The sequence below is a fragment of the Echinops telfairi genome, unplaced genomic scaffold, assembly GCF_000313985.2.
Source record: "Echinops telfairi isolate 266 unplaced genomic scaffold, ASM31398v2 ScPeMD7_4;HRSCAF=17, whole genome shotgun sequence".
Lineage (NCBI taxonomy): Eukaryota > Metazoa > Chordata > Mammalia > Afrosoricida > Tenrecidae > Echinops > Echinops telfairi.
The window spans coordinates 9,233,057-9,251,886 of record NW_022103900.1 but is presented as its reverse complement, the minus strand read 5'-3'; the positions used below and the strand labels follow the sequence as shown (position 1 = coordinate 9,251,886).

The following is an 18,830-nucleotide window of genomic DNA, read 5'->3' as shown; positions in this document are numbered from 1 at the left end:
GGTGACCCCTGTGAAAGGGTCATTCGACCCCCAAAGGGGTCGTGACCCACAGGTTGAGAACCACTGGACTAGGGCTAGCACGGTGTCTGGCACATACATAGTGGGCAGTGTATTTTGGAAATTTCAATATAAACATGTTCATGGATGAAACAATTACACTTGTGAGTTTAGTTTTGCATGAAAATATATAATCCCACATTAACACTGCTTTTAAAAATTTGCTTTTTCCATTTTCACATCTCACCCAACCCACAGTGTTTTTCACGGTTTTCTTGTGGTCCATGTTTTAATCTTTCCTGGAAGTCTGCTGAAGAATATAAGAAGTGATAAATTTTCTGAGCGGTATAAATGAAGATTTCATTTCTGTGTCATTTGTATTGCTTTTCTTTTGATGTTTTAAAAATCTGTAAAGGATTTTTAAGACAGAATACACACGCAGGTTCTTCTTTTCCCAAGTTTGTCACAATGGTCCTCAAATGGGGAGCCCCAGAACAAAATTGTTAGCAAAACAACTTTGCAGGCCGCTACCCAGACCTGCTGATTCAGACCCTGTCAGGGCCTTCCGATGCTCACTGACTTTGGAGAATGGCTGCTCTATTGTACAGAGTAAGGTTGAACGGTGTAGAGAGTTTTGTCTGCAGCTAACAAAGGTGTGTGCTTTCTTTCTGTGTAGGTTTCATTGGTTAGCTTAACAGCAAACGCTTTGGGGTACTCGGAACTTGGTGCCATCAAGTCCCTGCGGACGCTCCGAGCCCTGCGGCCACTCCGAGCCTTATCGCGGTTTGAAGGAATGCGGGTAGGTCCACATGCTTCCAAATCGGTTGGAATTCTAACCGAAACCAGACCGACACTTTATGCCCTAGTATAAATGGAATGACAAACCCATAGAGAATTTACAAGCATCTTCTACATCCATACAAGTGTACCCAATCAATAATATTTATCAGATATCCATAGTAGTTGGCACTGCTGGAGAGACTCATTTAATCTAATGCCTGAATGATTGTTTCTAAATTAACTAGATTTTCACTCAGTGGAAAAATCTCTCCTCCTGTGAAAGCTGTTCATCTGTATCAAAATAAGTTATGCTCATTCCATTTATACATGTGCAGGAAATCCCACTCACTGTAATTTAAATCCACCAAGCCATCCCTCAGTGTTTCCTCATGAGTCCCTGTAATCTGTTCGCAGTCTTTGTCAAGTCTAGATAACAATCGTTCAGCTTTCAAATTCAGAGCAGGGTGGCTAAAAAGTAGGTCAGCCATAGAACTCGAGCAATCATTTTCCGAGGAGGCACAAAGGAACAAGGAAGAATCTCTACTGACATTTGCCATGCCCTGGGGCATAAGACCTGAGAACAAAATGTCTTCATCATCAAATAAATCATGGTACCCCGTCTTTATAGCTTTATATGTTCAAAGGGAGAACTTGTAGAAAATGAGGCTTCTTGTGGCATTTGAAGAGTGACTTAGGACTATCTCTGGATACTGCAAATCCAAACCAGAAATGCTGCGTGGGTAGATGTAAGCAATTGTTAGCTGGTAGATTCCTTTTCCTTGACCTAGTTGGAATCGTCTTTTTGTTTAGTAATAGGCTAATTAAGCAAAAAGTTTCAAACTTTCAGTACTCCAATGATTTTCATATTTGATATTTGATATCTATACCCATACATGTACACATATGCACACACATAGGAGTAGAAGATTTATGTATGTACATATATATATTTCTTATATTTTACATGTCTACTCCTTGATAATGTTTCTGTTATGTTGTAGGTATATGTGTACATTTAGCTAAATATGTCTTTCAAAATAATTTAAGAATGTACTGACAAGGTTCCTGATGATGCCCTGGTTAATTGAGAAAGCTGAAAGTATCAAGACTATTATGCAAAACCCTTGGTCTCAAGTTTTAAACATTTATGAAAATATAACCTCTCCTAACCAACCTTACAGTTATTCTCTTACCTAAGAAGTCTATTCTGAGAGAGATTTCATAGATTAGGACTTTCAAAGTCAGGAAAATTAAGTGACTTTCCCAAAGGCATACAGTTAATCCATGTTCCTATATGAAAAATGTATGCAATGTTTGCCCGAGAAAGTCCTGGTTTACGCTTCTGAGGATAATTATGATTAGTGCTCCTTTGCACGCTGAAAATTATCCCACGAGTGTTTTCTTTTACTCTCAAAGTTAGGATAGTAAATTGTATATTTTTGTATGGTTTTAAAAAATGTGATGTTCACATGATGAACATCAATGATCATATCAAAATTGATATCCAGAATTATTCCATTCATTTGTAATTATTTCTAGAGTTTGATGAAAATTTGATATGCATACATTCTTACTCCTTAAGAAAATATTGCACAAATATAAAGTTCATGTATGCTCTTCTGTATCATTGCTTTAAAATTCTTGGTTGGAGTTATTACAATTGAATCTCTACTGAACAGATGTAACATCTGATGTTAGTCTTTTTATATTATCTTAGAGTAGGTAAAAGATAAATATTTATTATTGGCCTTTCATTTATTTTTCTTTCTCATTTCTTGGACAGGTGGTTGTAAATGCGCTTTTAGGAGCCATTCCATCCATAATGAATGTACTCCTGGTGTGTCTAATCTTTTGGCTAATATTCAGTATCATGGGCGTGAACCTCTTTGCTGGTAAATTTTACCACTGTATCAACTACACCACTGGAGAGATGTTTGATATAAGCGTTGTCAACAACTACAGTGAGTGTAAAGCCCTTATAGAGAGCAATCAGACTGCCAGGTGGAAAAACGTCAAAGTAAATTTTGATAATGTGGGACTTGGATATCTTTCTCTGCTTCAAGTAGTAAGTAACAGCTTTATTAATCTCTGGGGTACATTGCTAAAATGAAACGACAATTCTTTCTGATAGATATTTGTAATGATTTACTTTTGTCTGTAACAGACCTTACCTCCCAGCAATGCTCCCATTTCTACCAGCAAGCAAAAAACATTACATTTGCCAAATCATAGTAACTTATTTACTTGTGGTTTCTGCTTGAGTCTCTTTTGGTCATCTATCCAATCAAATTCACATTTCCTCCTCCTGCTTTCTCCGTTCCTTCTCCCTAAGATGACTTAAGGAATACTGCAAGTTTTAAAATTAGTAAAGGTGTTTATCGGGGTTGCATCCTGTCACCACAATTATTCAAACTGTATGCTGAGCTAGTGATCAGGGAAGCTGGATGATGTGAAGAAGGAGGAGGCATCAGGATTGGAGGAAGGCTTCTGAACAGCCTGATATACACAGATGGCACTAGCTTACTTGCTGACAGGAAGGAATACCCGAAACACTTGCTGATGATAGAAGATTGTGGCTTACGGTATGGATTGCAGCTCAATATAAAAAAATCAAAATCTGCATAACCATCCCAATAAGCAACATCATGATAAACAGAGAAAAGGTTGAAGCTGTCAAGGATTTCGTCTTGCTTGGATCTATAATCAATGCTCATGGAAAGAGCAGTCAAGAGATCAAACAATGCATTGCACTGGGTAAATCTATTACACGAGAGAAATTTAATGTTGAAAAACAAGGATATTACTTTAAAGAAAGATGACCCCCACCCAAGTCATCGTATTTTCAATTGCCTAAAATGCATGTGAAAGTTGGATATTGAATAAGGAAGCTCAAAGAAACATCAATGCATTTGAATTGTGATACTGGTGAAGATCATTGAAAGTACCACAAACTGCCAGCTTCTCTGAATATTTGCTCAGCATACAGACTGAAAAAGTTTGGTGAGAGGATACAACCCTGATTCACACTTTTCTTGAGTTTTAAACCATATCATAGTCTCTTGTTCCGTTTGCACAGCTGTCTCTTGATCCATGTACCACATGAGCACAATGAAGTGCTGTGGAATTTCCATTCTTCTCAAGGCTGTCCATAGCTTTTTCATGATCAACATCAAATGCCTTGGTATTAAAACACAAATAAGCATCTTTGTATTATTCTTTGCTTTCAGCCAAGATCCATCTGATATCAGCAATGATATCCCTGGTTCTGTGTCTTCTTCAGAATCCAGCCTGAATCTTTGGTAAATCCATTGCTCAGTCTGAATGCTGAGAAACTAATCAAAAAGTTGGATTACAGGAAGAAGAATGCAGCATCAGGATTGGAGGACATTTTATTAACCACCTGCTCTATGCAGCTATCACAACCTTGCTTGCTGAAAGTGAGGAAGACTAGAGGCACTAGCTGATGAAGATCAAGATTTCTGCTTCAGTCAATTTGGGTCATCTGTCCAGCCAAATTCACATTTCCTCCTCCCGTACTCTCCTTTCCTCTCCCTAGATGACTTAGGGAATAGTACAAGTATGGATTACACATCAATGTAAAGAAGACCAAAATACTTACAATTGGGCCAGTAAGTAACATCATGATTGATGGAGCAAAGATTGAAGTTGTGAAGGATTTTATCTTGCTTGGTTCGACAAGCAATGCTCAAGGGTCAGGAGAGTAAAGGAGGCATTGCATTGCATAAAATTGCTGCACAAGCTCACTTGTAAAGCAAAGGTGCTACTTCGAGGACTAAGGTGTGCCTGGCCCAAACCATGGTATTTTCAATTGTTTCATAGGCATGTGAAAGTTGAACATTGAATAAGGAAGACCAAAGTAGAATTGATGCATTTGAATTGTGGTCCTGGCAAAGAATATTGAAAGTACTATAGACTACCAAAAAGACAAACAAGTCTGTCTTGGAAGAAGTTTGGCCAAGGTGCTTCTTACAAGCAAAGATGGAGAAACTTTATCTTACACACTTTGGACATGTTGCTAAGAGAGACCCGTGCCTGGAGGACATCCTGCTTGGTAAACGGGTTAGTCTGAGTGGACTAGAGAAACAAATCCAAGGAGACCCATATATGTAAAAGAAAGGGCTTTATATACAGGAGCAATTGAATATTGAGAAAATATCACAGCCCAGTCCACATTAAGTCCATAAGTCCAATATCAGCCCATATGTCCAGTACCAGTCTTTAAATTCCTCTTCAGACTCATGCAGCACATGCAATGACACTGGATGCAGGAAGATCACACGCCAATGGGTGGAAAGTCTTGTGGATCCAGTAGCAGTAGCAGCATCTTAGAGCTGCATGGATCTCCACATGACTTTAGCTCCAGGGCTCTGGCTGCATTAGTGTAGCTCCACCAGGCTCCTCGTCAGTAATGTCTCACAGGGAGTGAGCATGTGTCCCTCTTCCAATGAGCTATTTTTCTCATTACTGCTTCTAAATGAGGTCATCAAGCTGTGACCTGATTGACAGGCTAAACTCCACCCCTTCACTCTTAAGTCTCAAATTGACAACAGATTATGTAACTACCACAGTCAAGTAGTGGGGGCAGTCAAAAAGAGAAAGGCCCTGAAGGAGATAGTTTGACACCGTGACTGCAACAATGGGCTCAAGCATAAGAACACTTGTGAGATGGGCAGGACAGGACTTTGGTTCTTTATGTTGTGCATCGGGTCCTGAGAACAAACAAGTCTGTCTTGGAGGAAGCGTAGTCATAATGCTCCTTAGAGGCAAGGATGGTAAGACTTTGTCTTACATACTTTTGGCATGTTGTCAGTAGAGACTATTTCCTGGAGAATGACATCATGCTTGGTAACGTAGTGGGGCAGTAATAAAGAAGAAGTTCTTTGACAAGATAGATACACAGTGGCTGAAATGATGGGCTAAAACGTGAGAGCAATTTTGAGAAAGGCACCGACCCGGCAGCGTTTGGCTCTGTTGTACATCAGGCTGATCTGAGTCAGAACTGACTCATCAGCACCTAACTAAACAAGATGATCACTTTGGCATCCTTGAATATTGTCCAAGATTCAGGAGAAGCATATTTGGTCCCCATGTAGTTTGAAATTTTCAAAGATTTATTTTGTGTGGATCCTCAATCAACCCTCATAGAAACAACAATTTTAAAAAATCAAAGGACATAGTGCACTTGGCAAATCTACTGCACAAAAAACCTATCTAACGTGTTGAAGAACAATAACGTCACATTGAGGACTGAAGTGGTCCTTTCCCAAACTGTGATATTCTCAGTCACCTCATATATATGAGAGAGCCAGACAATGAAGAAGAAATCCCAGAGAAGAATTCAAATATGTTTTTGAATTATGTGCTGGAAAAGAATATTAAAAATACCAGGGACTGCCAGAGGAGCAAACAAATCTGTCCTGAAGAAGCACGCTCAAGATGTCCCTCAGATATGAAGGTGACAAGATATCTCTCATATATTGGAAGTGTTATCGGGATGGTCAAGTTCCTGGACAAGGACATCAGGCTTGGGGAGCAAAAAAGGTCAGGGGGAAAGAGGAAGGCTCAATAGAACAGATTGACACCGTTGCTCCAACAATGGGCTCAAACATAAGCACCATTGTCACAACGGCCCAGGACGAGACAATATTTCATTCTGTGCACACGGTTGTTAAAGAGTTGGAACCAATTTAAGGACACCTAACAACAACAACAACAACAACAATGCCAGCATGGGCTGTGTGTATTGTTTTGGGGTTTTCTGCCCTGCATTATGTCTTGCCTGACGTTGGATTTTATGTTGTGGCATGTTATGATGATGTGATGACAAAGTAGTCTACCCAGCATCACATTCTATATTCTCCTACTCTCAGCTGACAGTCTTCTCAGACTAACAACACTTCTGTCCTGCTATCCGATTTCCTTTAAATTGTTCAATAACTGTTGGCTGTTTATCCCAGCAGAAGATAGGGCTAGCTGATTTTGTAAGGTATTCCTTGGACGTGTTTGCCTAGGTCTTTCCTTGCCATTGCCAACTATCTTTCCAAACCCTGATAGAAATTAGGACTGTGCTACAAGGTCTATAGTCTTCTATAGGTAGCCAAGCACAAATCCATTGTTACCAGGATCTTTGTTGAGTTCCCAGTGGTTCCTTCCCACACTTTCTGTGAGTAAAGTAGAGGAGGTAACCCTGGGGTGGTGTTAGGGGGGATGGGGTTGGGGGAGATCAAGAGAGACAGAGAATGGTATCACCCATCCACCTTTCACCACCACTGTTATAAAACACCCCTCATCCTGACTCCAAGGTCAATTCCCATGCTTCTTACCTGCTGGCTGAACCTTTCCCGATAGCAAGATTGTTCCTATGGAAATGAAAATCTTGCTATCAAGACTATTGTGTCTGCTATACATTCATCAAACTCCATTCAGCCCCTCATGTGGCCACATTGTTAAGTTATATCCATATGCCTCCTTAGGGAGTCCATGTAGACCATTTCCAACAATATTTGAATAGACAAAGTTTGTGGGGCTGAGGGACTGAAACACACATACACACACATACACACACACACACAAGATAATTACTTTCAGGATTACAGCTGCCACACAATAGGAAACAAATGTTTAAACAAGATAAACCACAGTTCAATATAATGTTCATTTTCTGATAAGGACACTGTTTCTTCATGTAGTATAATTGCTTCAAAGCAGCATGCTCAACAATACTAAAGAGGTTTTCAAGAACAAACCATTATCAGTGGTGATTGGTGGTAGCACTATTCATTTTAATCCTTTAGAAAAGTATAAATAAAAATAAAGCAGACCAAAATATACAGTGTGCTTTTTAATTTACTCCATGCTGATACTGCTCACATGAAACTCATTAATTACACATTATATACCCACAGGCACATCGGAGTCAAATGTTGACAATTACTTTTATGGTTGTGCTTCTGGATAGTAGACTGTGATTTCAAAATATTTAACAATGTGAGAGAAGATTATAAAGTTGATGCCCTTTCAATAATATACTTGTATTATAAAACATTTCCCTAAAATATTATTAAAAATTAAAAATATTAACTCCAAACATTTGTATATTCCTGTATAGAATGGTGAACTGATCATGTATTTAATTGTATTTCTAGAGTTATATTTTTTAGGGAAAAGTAAACAATATGACTGTTTTACAGGCCACATTTAAAGGATGGATGGATATCATGTATGCAGCTGTAGACTCTCGAAATGTGAGTTTATTTGGAGGAGAAATTGTTTAATCTGATCACATGGATGCTCTATTATTTTAATTAAATGACACTGTCAGTAAAATAAAACTATTGGCACTCATAGAAAACCTATGGATAACAAAAAATAAAATAGTTAATAATACAATTTCTTCCAAAATGTGACGGAAAAATTTTACTTTCTTTGTTGTGAATCTTTTATCTTTTCTAACATCTAGCATGGTCCCTGGAATTTGAAAACCGTCATCAAATTTACTTGCAGGATGGGACATTTTCCTTTTGACACTGCTCGTTCTGTTAGTTTGTGCCTTGAAGGGCCTCGCGGGCAATGTTCTTCATCCCTCAAGATTCCCAATGGATTAGTTGTAAGAGGAAGGGGTGGGGGAAACAAGCCAAAACAAGAAAAAAAAACCCAAAATATTAATAGTTGTCTGTGAGAGATTAAATCATCTACTAGAATCAAGAGTCTTTCACACTCTATCACATCAGTACTGTTGAAAATGTTCTATAAATTCCATTAATTTTTCATTATTTCACAATGAAAGGGGAAGCTACATTTTAACGGCGGGGAGTGGGGGGTAATTTATTTCTATTACCAGAAACTATAAATGAAGCCCCCAACGTTATTTTCCTAGTATCAAGAACTAAGTTTTCTGAATAAAATGAATTCCTGAGTTATTTCTTATTCCCTTTATGAAAAAGATAGAGCTAAAAACCTTGTCTTGGATGAGGGGATGGTAAGAAGAAATTAAAAGATAATGGAAATTTTCCATGAACCTTTTGAACCCCCCTGTTGTCTCTGTAAGTGCTACCAGGAATTCCCAATTATTATGCGTTTATTTTTTTTTGAACAATAGTGATAATTTATTATTTTGGGTCACTAAGCTAGCACGTTGTTTTAGATTGCTTCATAGAACCCTAAACAAGAACTTTCCTGCAGAAATACATTAACTCTGGTTTACCACTGCGGCAAGGAGTCTTGGCAAAGGGCTAGAACGCTGTGTGAACCCTGACTACAAACACTGGAGCCACAGACAGTTTCTGTAGTAGTTTCTCAGCTAGTTAATCACTTCCTTTAAAGTTCTCTCCACCTTCCTAATCAGCACTATAACTGCCTCATTAGTCTATAAAACATATTCTCAGTTTCTTCCTTAATAACTTCACAGACGCTGCCTGTACAGAACTCCTCAACAGTCAAGAACTTTACAAAAGTACTAATAGCCACTACAATTATGAACATTTTTCACTCTTACACTTGTTATTCACCAGGAAAATGCAAATTTAAACCCAATGGTATCCATAGGGGAATGTAGGGAGTGTGGACCTTGGTGAACAATATTGTCGGAACTGTCTAAAATTCTTATGCAGTGTTTCAGCAGGAATTTATTATTAGTTTATGTTTTAAGACCCCGTAGCTAATTAACACAAGGAAACATATATTTACACACTACCTCATGAAATATAGGACATGTTATTGTCATCTTGCTGGCATAAAGGTTGAGTCAGAGAGCAATCTATGAAGGTTTTTAACATAGAACAACGTAATTGTCCTATCTACTCTGAGAAGCAAAAAGCCTACAATGTGCATGTTCTATTATGATCTTTATAAATTAAAATATGTTAGTAATATTAGCATCTATTTAATTGGTAAAATTAGGTTTCATTATTCAGACTTTTCTATGAGTTGTTTCATTTTTGTGAGTCAGTAAATATTCTTGCCCAGCTCAAACATTTTAGGTTTTATGAAATGTTTTTATTCCCAGCAATCTAGCCATGATTGAGAACTGAAAATACAATAATGTTTATTTTATACAACAAATAATTTATCTAACAATAATAATTCCTCATATTTTCAGGTAGAACTGCAGCCCAAGTATGAAGACAATCTGTACATGTACCTTTATTTTGTCATCTTTATCATTTTTGGTTCATTCTTTACTCTGAATCTCTTCATTGGGGTCATCATAGATAACTTCAACCAACAAAAAAAGAAGATAAGTATACTAAAGCTTCATCTTTACTTTGGCATGTGAACTAAACATTTTCCTTTGAGTCCGAAATGCAGTCACTACAAGGGAAGAATATGAAATATAGGATTATTGTGAGAGATTCAGTCAGATACATTATTAGACACTTTCTTCCGATAGCAAGTTTTGATGTTTTAACTACAGAAATGTGGATCATATGACATAATTTATATAGTGGGTGTTTGCATTGTCATAATCGCACACATCAGTAACAGTAAGACGGAGCTTGAGGGCCAGTTTGTACATGACGGCTGGGTGCCGCTGAGTTGACGCTGACTCCCAACAACCCCGTTGGACAGAGTGGGAGCGCCCAGAACATTTCCGACGTTGTTCCGTGAGTGCGTTGTCAAGAGTTTACTCCCGTGGGTTCGAACCACGGAGCTTTCAGTTCGCAGCTGGGTGTTAGGAGAGTAGATGCAGCCAGCAAAGCGCGTGGTTTTAACAAGTTTTGTTTTTATCTCTTTACTTTGGAGGTCAAGACATTTTTATGACAGAAGAGCAGAAGAAATACTACAATGCAATGAAAAAACTCGGTTCAAAGAAACCGCAAAAGCCCATACCTAGACCTGCTGTAAGAATGACACCATTCTTTCATCAACAGTAAAAGCTATGTTATCTCTCACTCTGATGACCAATGTCCTCTAGAAACTAGTCCTTCTGTAAATTTTCAGCACAAAGTGTTTACTTTAATAACATAAAATTTGCATGAAAGTAAGGCAAGACCTGTATCCTAGAGCCTCTGACACACTCTCCACAGACAGACACAAAGGAATAAAACAACATTCAAAAATAAAAATGGCTTATGAGATGAGAACTTAATATCATAAATAAGATAGAGGTCAGTTACTACTTGGAAATAAGGTCCAAATTGATTATGACAAATGTTGCATATATGAGTCATGATACATAACCTTCTAATTTTATTCTTATATAAAGTTGTGAAATGATTTCAGAGTTCCCCATATGATTATCACCCTGTTCTCCCTTATGCCAACATTGTACATAACCACAGATCAGTTTTCAAAACTAAGAAATTAACCATGATATAATCGCTTAGACAAAGTACAGAACTTGAGTAGCAATTTTTTCCACTCGTATTATCTTGCTTGAATTACAATTAATTACAATTAAAACACCTTCACAACTTCATCTCAAGGTGGAATTTAAGATACTGTGCTTTGAGTGGAAATTTTAAAAGGGAGAGGAGATGACAAAAAACACAGGGAGGATTAATTGTATACTAGTTCTTCAGGGTAAATTCTGATGAATAGCCCCCAACACATGAGATAACAAATATTTACTTATTATAGTGGCAAATTCTTATTTACTCTCATACACATTACCATGCTCTGGACACTGAAAAGATAATAGTTTTTTTTTACATAGCCACTTCATAAAATATAACATCATAAATAGTATGGATAAAATGAATACATTAATAAAACAGTTGGGTACTCCAATAGATAAAATTTACTCCAATAACATATAAATATACTGTGTATTTATATATTCCTCTTGTTAATACTCCTATGTTAAAGTCAGAGAAGTTGACTTAAAAATTTTTTTAGTTTCTAAAATAACTTTAATATTCTTTGTTCCAGAACAAATTCCAAGGAATGGTCTTTGATTTCGTAACCAAACAAGTCTTTGATATCAGCATCATGATCCTCATCTGCCTCAACATGGTCACCATGATGGTGGAAACAGATGACCAGAGTCAAGAAATGACCAACATTTTATATTGGATTAATCTGGTGTTTATTGTTTTGTTCACTGGAGAATGTGTGCTGAAGCTCATCTCTCTTCGTTATTACTATTTCACTATTGGGTGGAATATTTTTGACTTTGTGGTGGTCATTCTCTCCATTGTAGGTAAGAAAGGAGTGCTTTTACTTGAATAAGCAAGTTAACGTTGAAACATTTGTGTTTTAAGTTTTGAAGAGGTTTTCTAGTCATCTTTCCCATTTATCCTAGACTTCCAAAACAAACTAACAAACAAAATCTAGTAGCCAATTCATCACCTTGTGATTTCTTTGATTATATTTTCTGCATGAAATAACATGTAAATGTGATGTTTTCTGGCTTTCATTTATGATCTTGTCTCATTTTAGAAGACAAATGCAACTCTGGCATAATAATCTTACAGTCAGTCCTACCTCTCTAATATAGATAAGTGTCACTGTAATCAAAGATTTCACACACATATACACATAGGTCAAAAGAAATAGTAAATAATCCATAAATATGATCTCTTTGTAATTGAATAATGTATATGTGAGTTTACACGTGTCAGTTTCATGTTCTCTTTGGGTTCAGATTGTGTTCTATAGTTTGTTTATTTTCCAGAAAGAGACATTTTATCCAAAATTTAAAAATCATTCTTTTACTTATTTCGTATCTTATCGTTATACTAGGTGGTAAAATAAATATAAGGAGGCTTAAGACAGGATTCTGCCTATTTGAGCAAAAAGAACATATACACAGAGAGAAAAATAGTATACCAATCTGAATACTTTAAAAATAATTTCTCTGGAAGACCAACACATTTTAATAATGTGCTGTGCTATTTAATCCTTGTAAGAATGCTATGAGATGCTACTATCACAAAGAGATGATGCTCAGGGGTCTTACAGACATACTAGCTCTGATTTAAGACAAGTTATCTGTTTCAAACTCTGGTTTTCCAAGCAATACTTCTGCAAAGTATTAAGAGCAATAAATTATACTTGCAAATAAATATGCTTAGCACTGTGCTTTGTACAAAGAAAATAGTAGATCTTGAATTTGAACCCCCAAAAAGGAAAAATATCTTTACCATAAAGCGATGCATTAAGTCAAAATGCAGAACTTCTTTCCCAATGTTTGCCTCCAAAGCCTGTATCTCCTCTCTACATTATTCTGTGTCCCCATCCCCGGCCAAATGGGGTCACAGAAAACCTCTTTCTGATCCAATATCACATGCCTTATCATCTTCTAGTTCTTATACAAACATTAGGACACAAAAATCAAACGACTCAGAGAGACACAATGCCGCAAAGTGGAGCTGTCCCTGCCTGTGACTCTTCAGGAGTGCAAAGGGAAGTGGGTCGATGGTTTCAGGCTGCTGGTTCGCAGTCCAGCACGCCATCTGCTGTACCGCCAGGCCTTCAAAGCCATGACTAGAATTTTGGAAATATAAACCCATTACTGTTTTTGGCCACCATATATTTTGGAAATGAAAGAATCCCTCAGGTGTGGACATTTCCAGACCTTCAATGGTTGAATATCTCTTTCCACGGGTGCTCGTTTTCTTGAATTACAATGAATTGGAGTTGACTCCAATTGGAGTTGACCGAGTTTTTGAGAGAGAGAAAATGACCATTAATGCTTTAGAATAAAGTTAATATTAAACAAACATAGAGGCTGAATTTTGCTGAACAGACAATTTCAGAATGGACACACACTCATACTTTTCATTTCCACATTTTATAAAACATTATCGCTTATCTTATTAATGTAATTTCTTCACTTACTGCTATTAAATATAACACTGTTTTTGTTATTGTTTCTTGGTTTTCCACAGGTATGTTTCTGGCTGAGCTTATAGAAAAGTACTTTGTGTCCCCTACCCTGTTCCGAGTGATCCGCCTTGCCAGGATCGGCCGAATCCTGCGTCTGATCAAAGGGGCCAAGGGGATCCGCACCTTGCTCTTCGCTTTGATGATGTCCCTTCCCGCGCTGTTTAACATCGGCCTCCTGCTCTTCCTGGTCATGTTCATCTACGCCATCTTTGGGATGTCCAACTTTGCCTATGTTAAGAGGGAAGTTGGAATTGATGACATGTTCAACTTCGAGACCTTCGGCAACAGCATGATCTGCCTCTTCCAAATCACCACCTCTGCTGGCTGGGATGGCTTGCTGGCACCCATCCTGAATAGTGGGCCTCCTGACTGTGACCCTGATAAGGTTCACCCTGGGAGCTCAGTGAAGGGAGACTGCGGCAACCCATCGGTGGGGATTTTCTTCTTCGTCAGCTACATCATCATCTCCTTCCTGGTGGTGGTGAACATGTACATCGCTGTCATCCTGGAGAACTTCAGCGTGGCCACGGAGGAGAGTGCAGAGCCCCTGAGCGAGGACGACTTCGAGATGTTCTACGAGGTTTGGGAGAAGTTTGATCCTGACGCCACCCAGTTTATCGAGTTTGTCAAACTCTCAGATTTTGCTGCTGCCCTGGACCCGCCTCTTCTCATCGCCAAACCCAACAAAGTCCAGCTCATCGCCATGGACCTGCCCATGGTCAGCGGGGACCGGATCCACTGCCTCGACATCCTGTTTGCCTTCACAAAGCGGGTTCTGGGGGAGAGCGGGGAGATGGATGCCCTTCGGATACAGATGGAAGAGCGATTCATGGCATCGAATCCCTCCAAAGTCTCCTACGAGCCCATCACCACCACTCTGAAACGGAAACAAGAGGAGGTGTCCGCCATCGTGATCCAGAGGGCTTATAGACGCTACCTCTTGAAGCAGAAAATTAAAAAGGTTTCAAGTATATATAAGAAAGACAAAGGCAAGGAAGGCGAGGGAACGCCAATCAAAGAAGAAATCCTCAATGAAAAACTCAATGAGAATTCCACTCCGGAGAAAACCGATATGACACCTTCCACCACGTCGCCGCCCTCCTATGACAGTGTGACCAAGCCGGAAAAAGAAAAATTTGAAAAGGACAAATCCGAAAAGGAAGACAAAGGGAAAGATATCAGGGAAAGCAAAAAATAAAAAGAAACAGGGAAAATTCACTGAGTGATCAGTGGTTTACAGCCTGCGATGGTGATGTATGTATGTCAACAGGTTTCCCACAGGACGTCCATGCCAAACGGACTGTTTTTACAAATGTATACTTAAGGTCAGTGCCTATAACAAGACAGGGACCTCTGGTCAGCAAACTGGGACTCAACAAACCAGAGAAATAGCATCCACGGGAGATTGCTGTTTTCACAACCAGCTGACACTGCTGAAGAGCAGAGATGTAATGGCTACTCAGACTATGGGAACCAACTTAAAGGGGGGAGGGAAGTAAAATTTTTATGTAAACTCAACATGTGACACTTGATAATAGAAATTGTAACCACTGTCTGTGATTTAATTGCCACATCTGCCATATTTCTACAAAATGTGTGCTGTGAATTTATCACCTTTTAATTTTTAATTCACAGCTTGTTTACTATTATCTGTGACTATTTTTGTAAATGGGTTTATGTTTGGGGTGAGGGATCTGAGGGAGGGAATTCTGCATTTCTCTGTTGTATAACAGGGTGTGTTTTCAATGAGAGCATGCTGCATCTCTTGTTCACACATAACAAAAATCACATCACAAAAGGAGAGAACCACCTTCTTGTTCCAGGACGTTTTCAGATTTTTGAGGTGCTTAAATAGCTATTCCTATTTTTAAGGTGTCTCACCCAGAAAAATTTTAATGTGCCTGTACATGTTCCAGAGAGTTCACAACACTGAAGAGTTGTTTTATTTTTACATGATCCATTATATGTGCATGTATATATGTATGAATGTGTACAAACATATATCTGCATACACACATACTATCACATAGTCATTCTGAGTCCCGGCAGCGTGAATATAACACTTTTCATAAGTGTCCTTTGGCATATAATAAAAATATCCTACCAGTCCTTTCTAAAAAACCTGAATTGACCAAAAAAAAAAACCAACCCATCCCCACCACCACTTTACCACTTTATAAAGTTGATTCTGCTTTTTCCTGCAGTATTGTTTAGCCATCTTCTGCTCTTGGTAAGATTGACATAGTGTATGTCATGAAAAAAAAATCTGCTTTGTAAATAGTAATTTTACCCAGTGGTGCATGTTTGAGCAAACAAAATGATGAGTGAAGCACAGTATTTATTGCATCAAATATGTACCACAGTAAGTCTCATTTGCAAGCTTTCAACAGGTGACATGACGCTATTGGTTCCAGTATCGTTTGAAGCCGTCCCTGCTGCATGTTTCTCTTGCCTACGCTGCTGTGTTTCTTCCACTGTTCAAAAGTCCAATATGGGAAGCCATATGTCAGTGGTAAAGTAAAACAGATTCTTCAACTAAGACCTCATTCTTCATGTCATTAAGCAATAGGTTGCAGCAATCAATGAAGAGCTTCTCGCTTTTACTCCTTCCAACTTTAATTGAACACTCTTTGGCGAAGAGCCTGACTGTACAAACATGTTGCAAGCTGCTTAAATCTGTTGAAAATATACGCTTAGAGTTTTCTAAGAAAATATAAATACTGTACAAAGTTCACTTTATTTTCTTTTTCAGCCTTTTGTACATAAAATGAGAAATCTAAAGTATCTTCAGGGTGGTGTCACAGTCACTATTGTTAGTTTCTGTTGCTAGCACTTTTCAATTGAAGCACTTCACACACACACAAGAAGCACAGACAGCGACAGTAGGTTTCTGCATTTTTCCTAGTACTGTAAACTTGCACAAATTTCAATGTGAAAGGAATCTCAGACTGACTCCAGCGTTTATTGGCTTTCAAATAGTAATCCCTTGTCAGCAAAAGAGGTTTACAGAAGGATGAGTTGATATTCTAGGTATCATTTGAATTTGATGTTTCCACCTAGTCTTTTCAAATCAATAAATTATCGGTCTCTTCCAGTGTTTGTTCACAAAGATAGCTCTTTTCCTTACTGACTCGTATCATCCTACACCTGTACCACATATGACACAGGAGTCATGCTTTTTTGCCCCCTAACAAATCCAGGTAGCTAAATGATCTTACTAGTTACAGCAAACATGTGTTTCTTTCACAAGCAACATTAAATGTAGACTCTTTTTACTAAAGCTTTTGACTTGTAGTGTGTTGGTGAAATGCATGCCGGAAAATGCTATTTCCATAAAGAACAGTAATCCACATTACAACCAAGCCAAAAGAAGAGAGGTTTTGCTTTTGTTTTGGATTTAATTGTTCTGTCTTTGTTTTTATCTTTGAAATGCCTTCTGACGGTACATTCCTATCATGTACAAGTGATCTGAAATAATAAATGTAAAGAATACATATTAAAGATAATAATTCATCTTTATGATTTTTCAAGGAATGGAAATTAATTCAGAACTGTAATGAATATCGGCCAAAAACCTAGATATGGCATTGGGTAGAGTAGTGGAAAGCTACATAAACTAATAAAAAATTGACTAATACTTTCAGTTGTGCATCTTTTCTCCTTCCTGTCCATACATGTCTATTTTCTCCCTGTTTCTTCTCAGTCCTTTTCCTCTGCATTCTTGATCTACATTTTATATATTCTCTCCATTCTTTGAACTCTGGGAATATTTGTTTATTTAGAATATTTTCCTCCATTTGCTCATGTTCACCAAACATCTGTTTACTACAGACGACAAAGGCTCTGCATACTGGTTATTAGTTGCCGTTGGTTGATTCTGATTCATGGTGAATCTGATGCAAGTGTGCAGAGTGCAACTGAGTGTTCAAGGCAGTGCTCTATGGGAAGCAGATTGCTCTATCTGTCAAACTGCCAGCTTTCAGCTCGTAGTCTAATGCTCAACCATATATGTGCCACTCAGGGATGCCGGTAATTTACTGTCATGCTATAAAATCCATAAAGCATCTCTCTGTGTTCATTTCTACATGTTCCGTGCCAAAAATTTCTAAGTGAGCTTAGTTGTCAGCCCTGTAATAAATAATCTAATTCCCCCAGATGACACAGATTTGGTTATTCCATATAATTGTGAGCATGGAAGAGAAAGGTCCTCAAATCTCATTGCATATTAAAATTAATGAGACACTTTAAAAGGAAAATGCTAATGTATGGACCCAAACCAGACCAATTGAATTCATATCTCAGTATAAGACCTAAGTAACTGTATAAGGCTCCCCATTGAGGCCGATTCCTAGTGAGATTAAAAGTCAATGAGTTAAGGTCTACTTGTCCAATCAAAAAAGAATGTTCTACAGAAATTGCATATTATAAGAGTGAGACCCTGAAACCATTGGTTCAGAGATATTTTATCTTGAAACTTGAAGAACTTACATCAGTCCATTTCTATCCAGGGTTCCCTTCTTAGACTGCAGTTGGTGGAAATCAAATTATATCAGAACATTTTCCACACATACACACATACTACAACCTCTAAGCACCTCCAGCACATAATATGTGGGAAAAATACGAGGATGGTTTACAAAACAGTACTGATGTAATAGCTCCCCAGGTAAATCCTAGCATGATGATGGGTGAGAACCATTAATCCAGATGACTGGGACAGCTGTCAATGGTCAGCCATGCAACGTAAGTTCAAATATTCATTATCAAGTTCCAAATTTAGACAAGAGACCCTCCCATTGACAATTCTTAATGCACCTGTTATGATTGATTGATTTTCATGAAAGGAACAATTTAAAAGCTAAGAAAGGAGAAAAGTAAAGGAAAACGTAGAAAAGGGACATGAGGAAGAGAAGGAAGAAAACAAGAGACAGTAAAGGACGGGAGTAGAGTATGCAAAATAGGCGGGATTGCTTCACAAGGTATTTTAAGAAAACTTTTTTTACTGCTCACACCTACCCCAATGGGGGTAAGCAAAAGAAGTGTAAGGGAAAGAAAATTTGCTGTTAGAAATCTATGAAAGATGTAAATGTGATTCTCCTCTGAAACTTTAAAGAAAAATACCCACAACATATGCAGAGGGCATTATTCAAGTTGATCCAACTATTTCAGATCCATAGACAGTGATTGCCCCATTTTTTCATCTG

The 18,830-nt window shown here is 38.0% G+C and overlaps 1 protein-coding gene across 1 annotated transcript in view; it reads left to right on the top strand.

Moving 5' to 3' along the window:
- The window catches only part of SCN2A (sodium voltage-gated channel alpha subunit 2), a 160,688-nt gene extending 143,425 nt beyond the window's left edge, over positions 1-17,263 (top strand). Inside the window, exons 20-26 of the mRNA XM_045298020.1 lie at positions 674-796; positions 2,561-2,842; positions 7,989-8,042; positions 9,896-10,033; positions 10,533-10,637; positions 11,668-11,938; positions 13,629-17,263. Coding sequence (XP_045153955.1) covers positions 674-796; positions 2,561-2,842; positions 7,989-8,042; positions 9,896-10,033; positions 10,533-10,637; positions 11,668-11,938; positions 13,629-14,824 — 2,169 coding nt within the window. The 3' untranslated portion in view covers positions 14,825-17,263. The remainder of the gene's footprint in view (positions 1-673; positions 797-2,560; positions 2,843-7,988; positions 8,043-9,895; positions 10,034-10,532; positions 10,638-11,667; positions 11,939-13,628) is intronic.
- Positions 17,264-18,830: the final 1,567 nt, after the last annotated feature.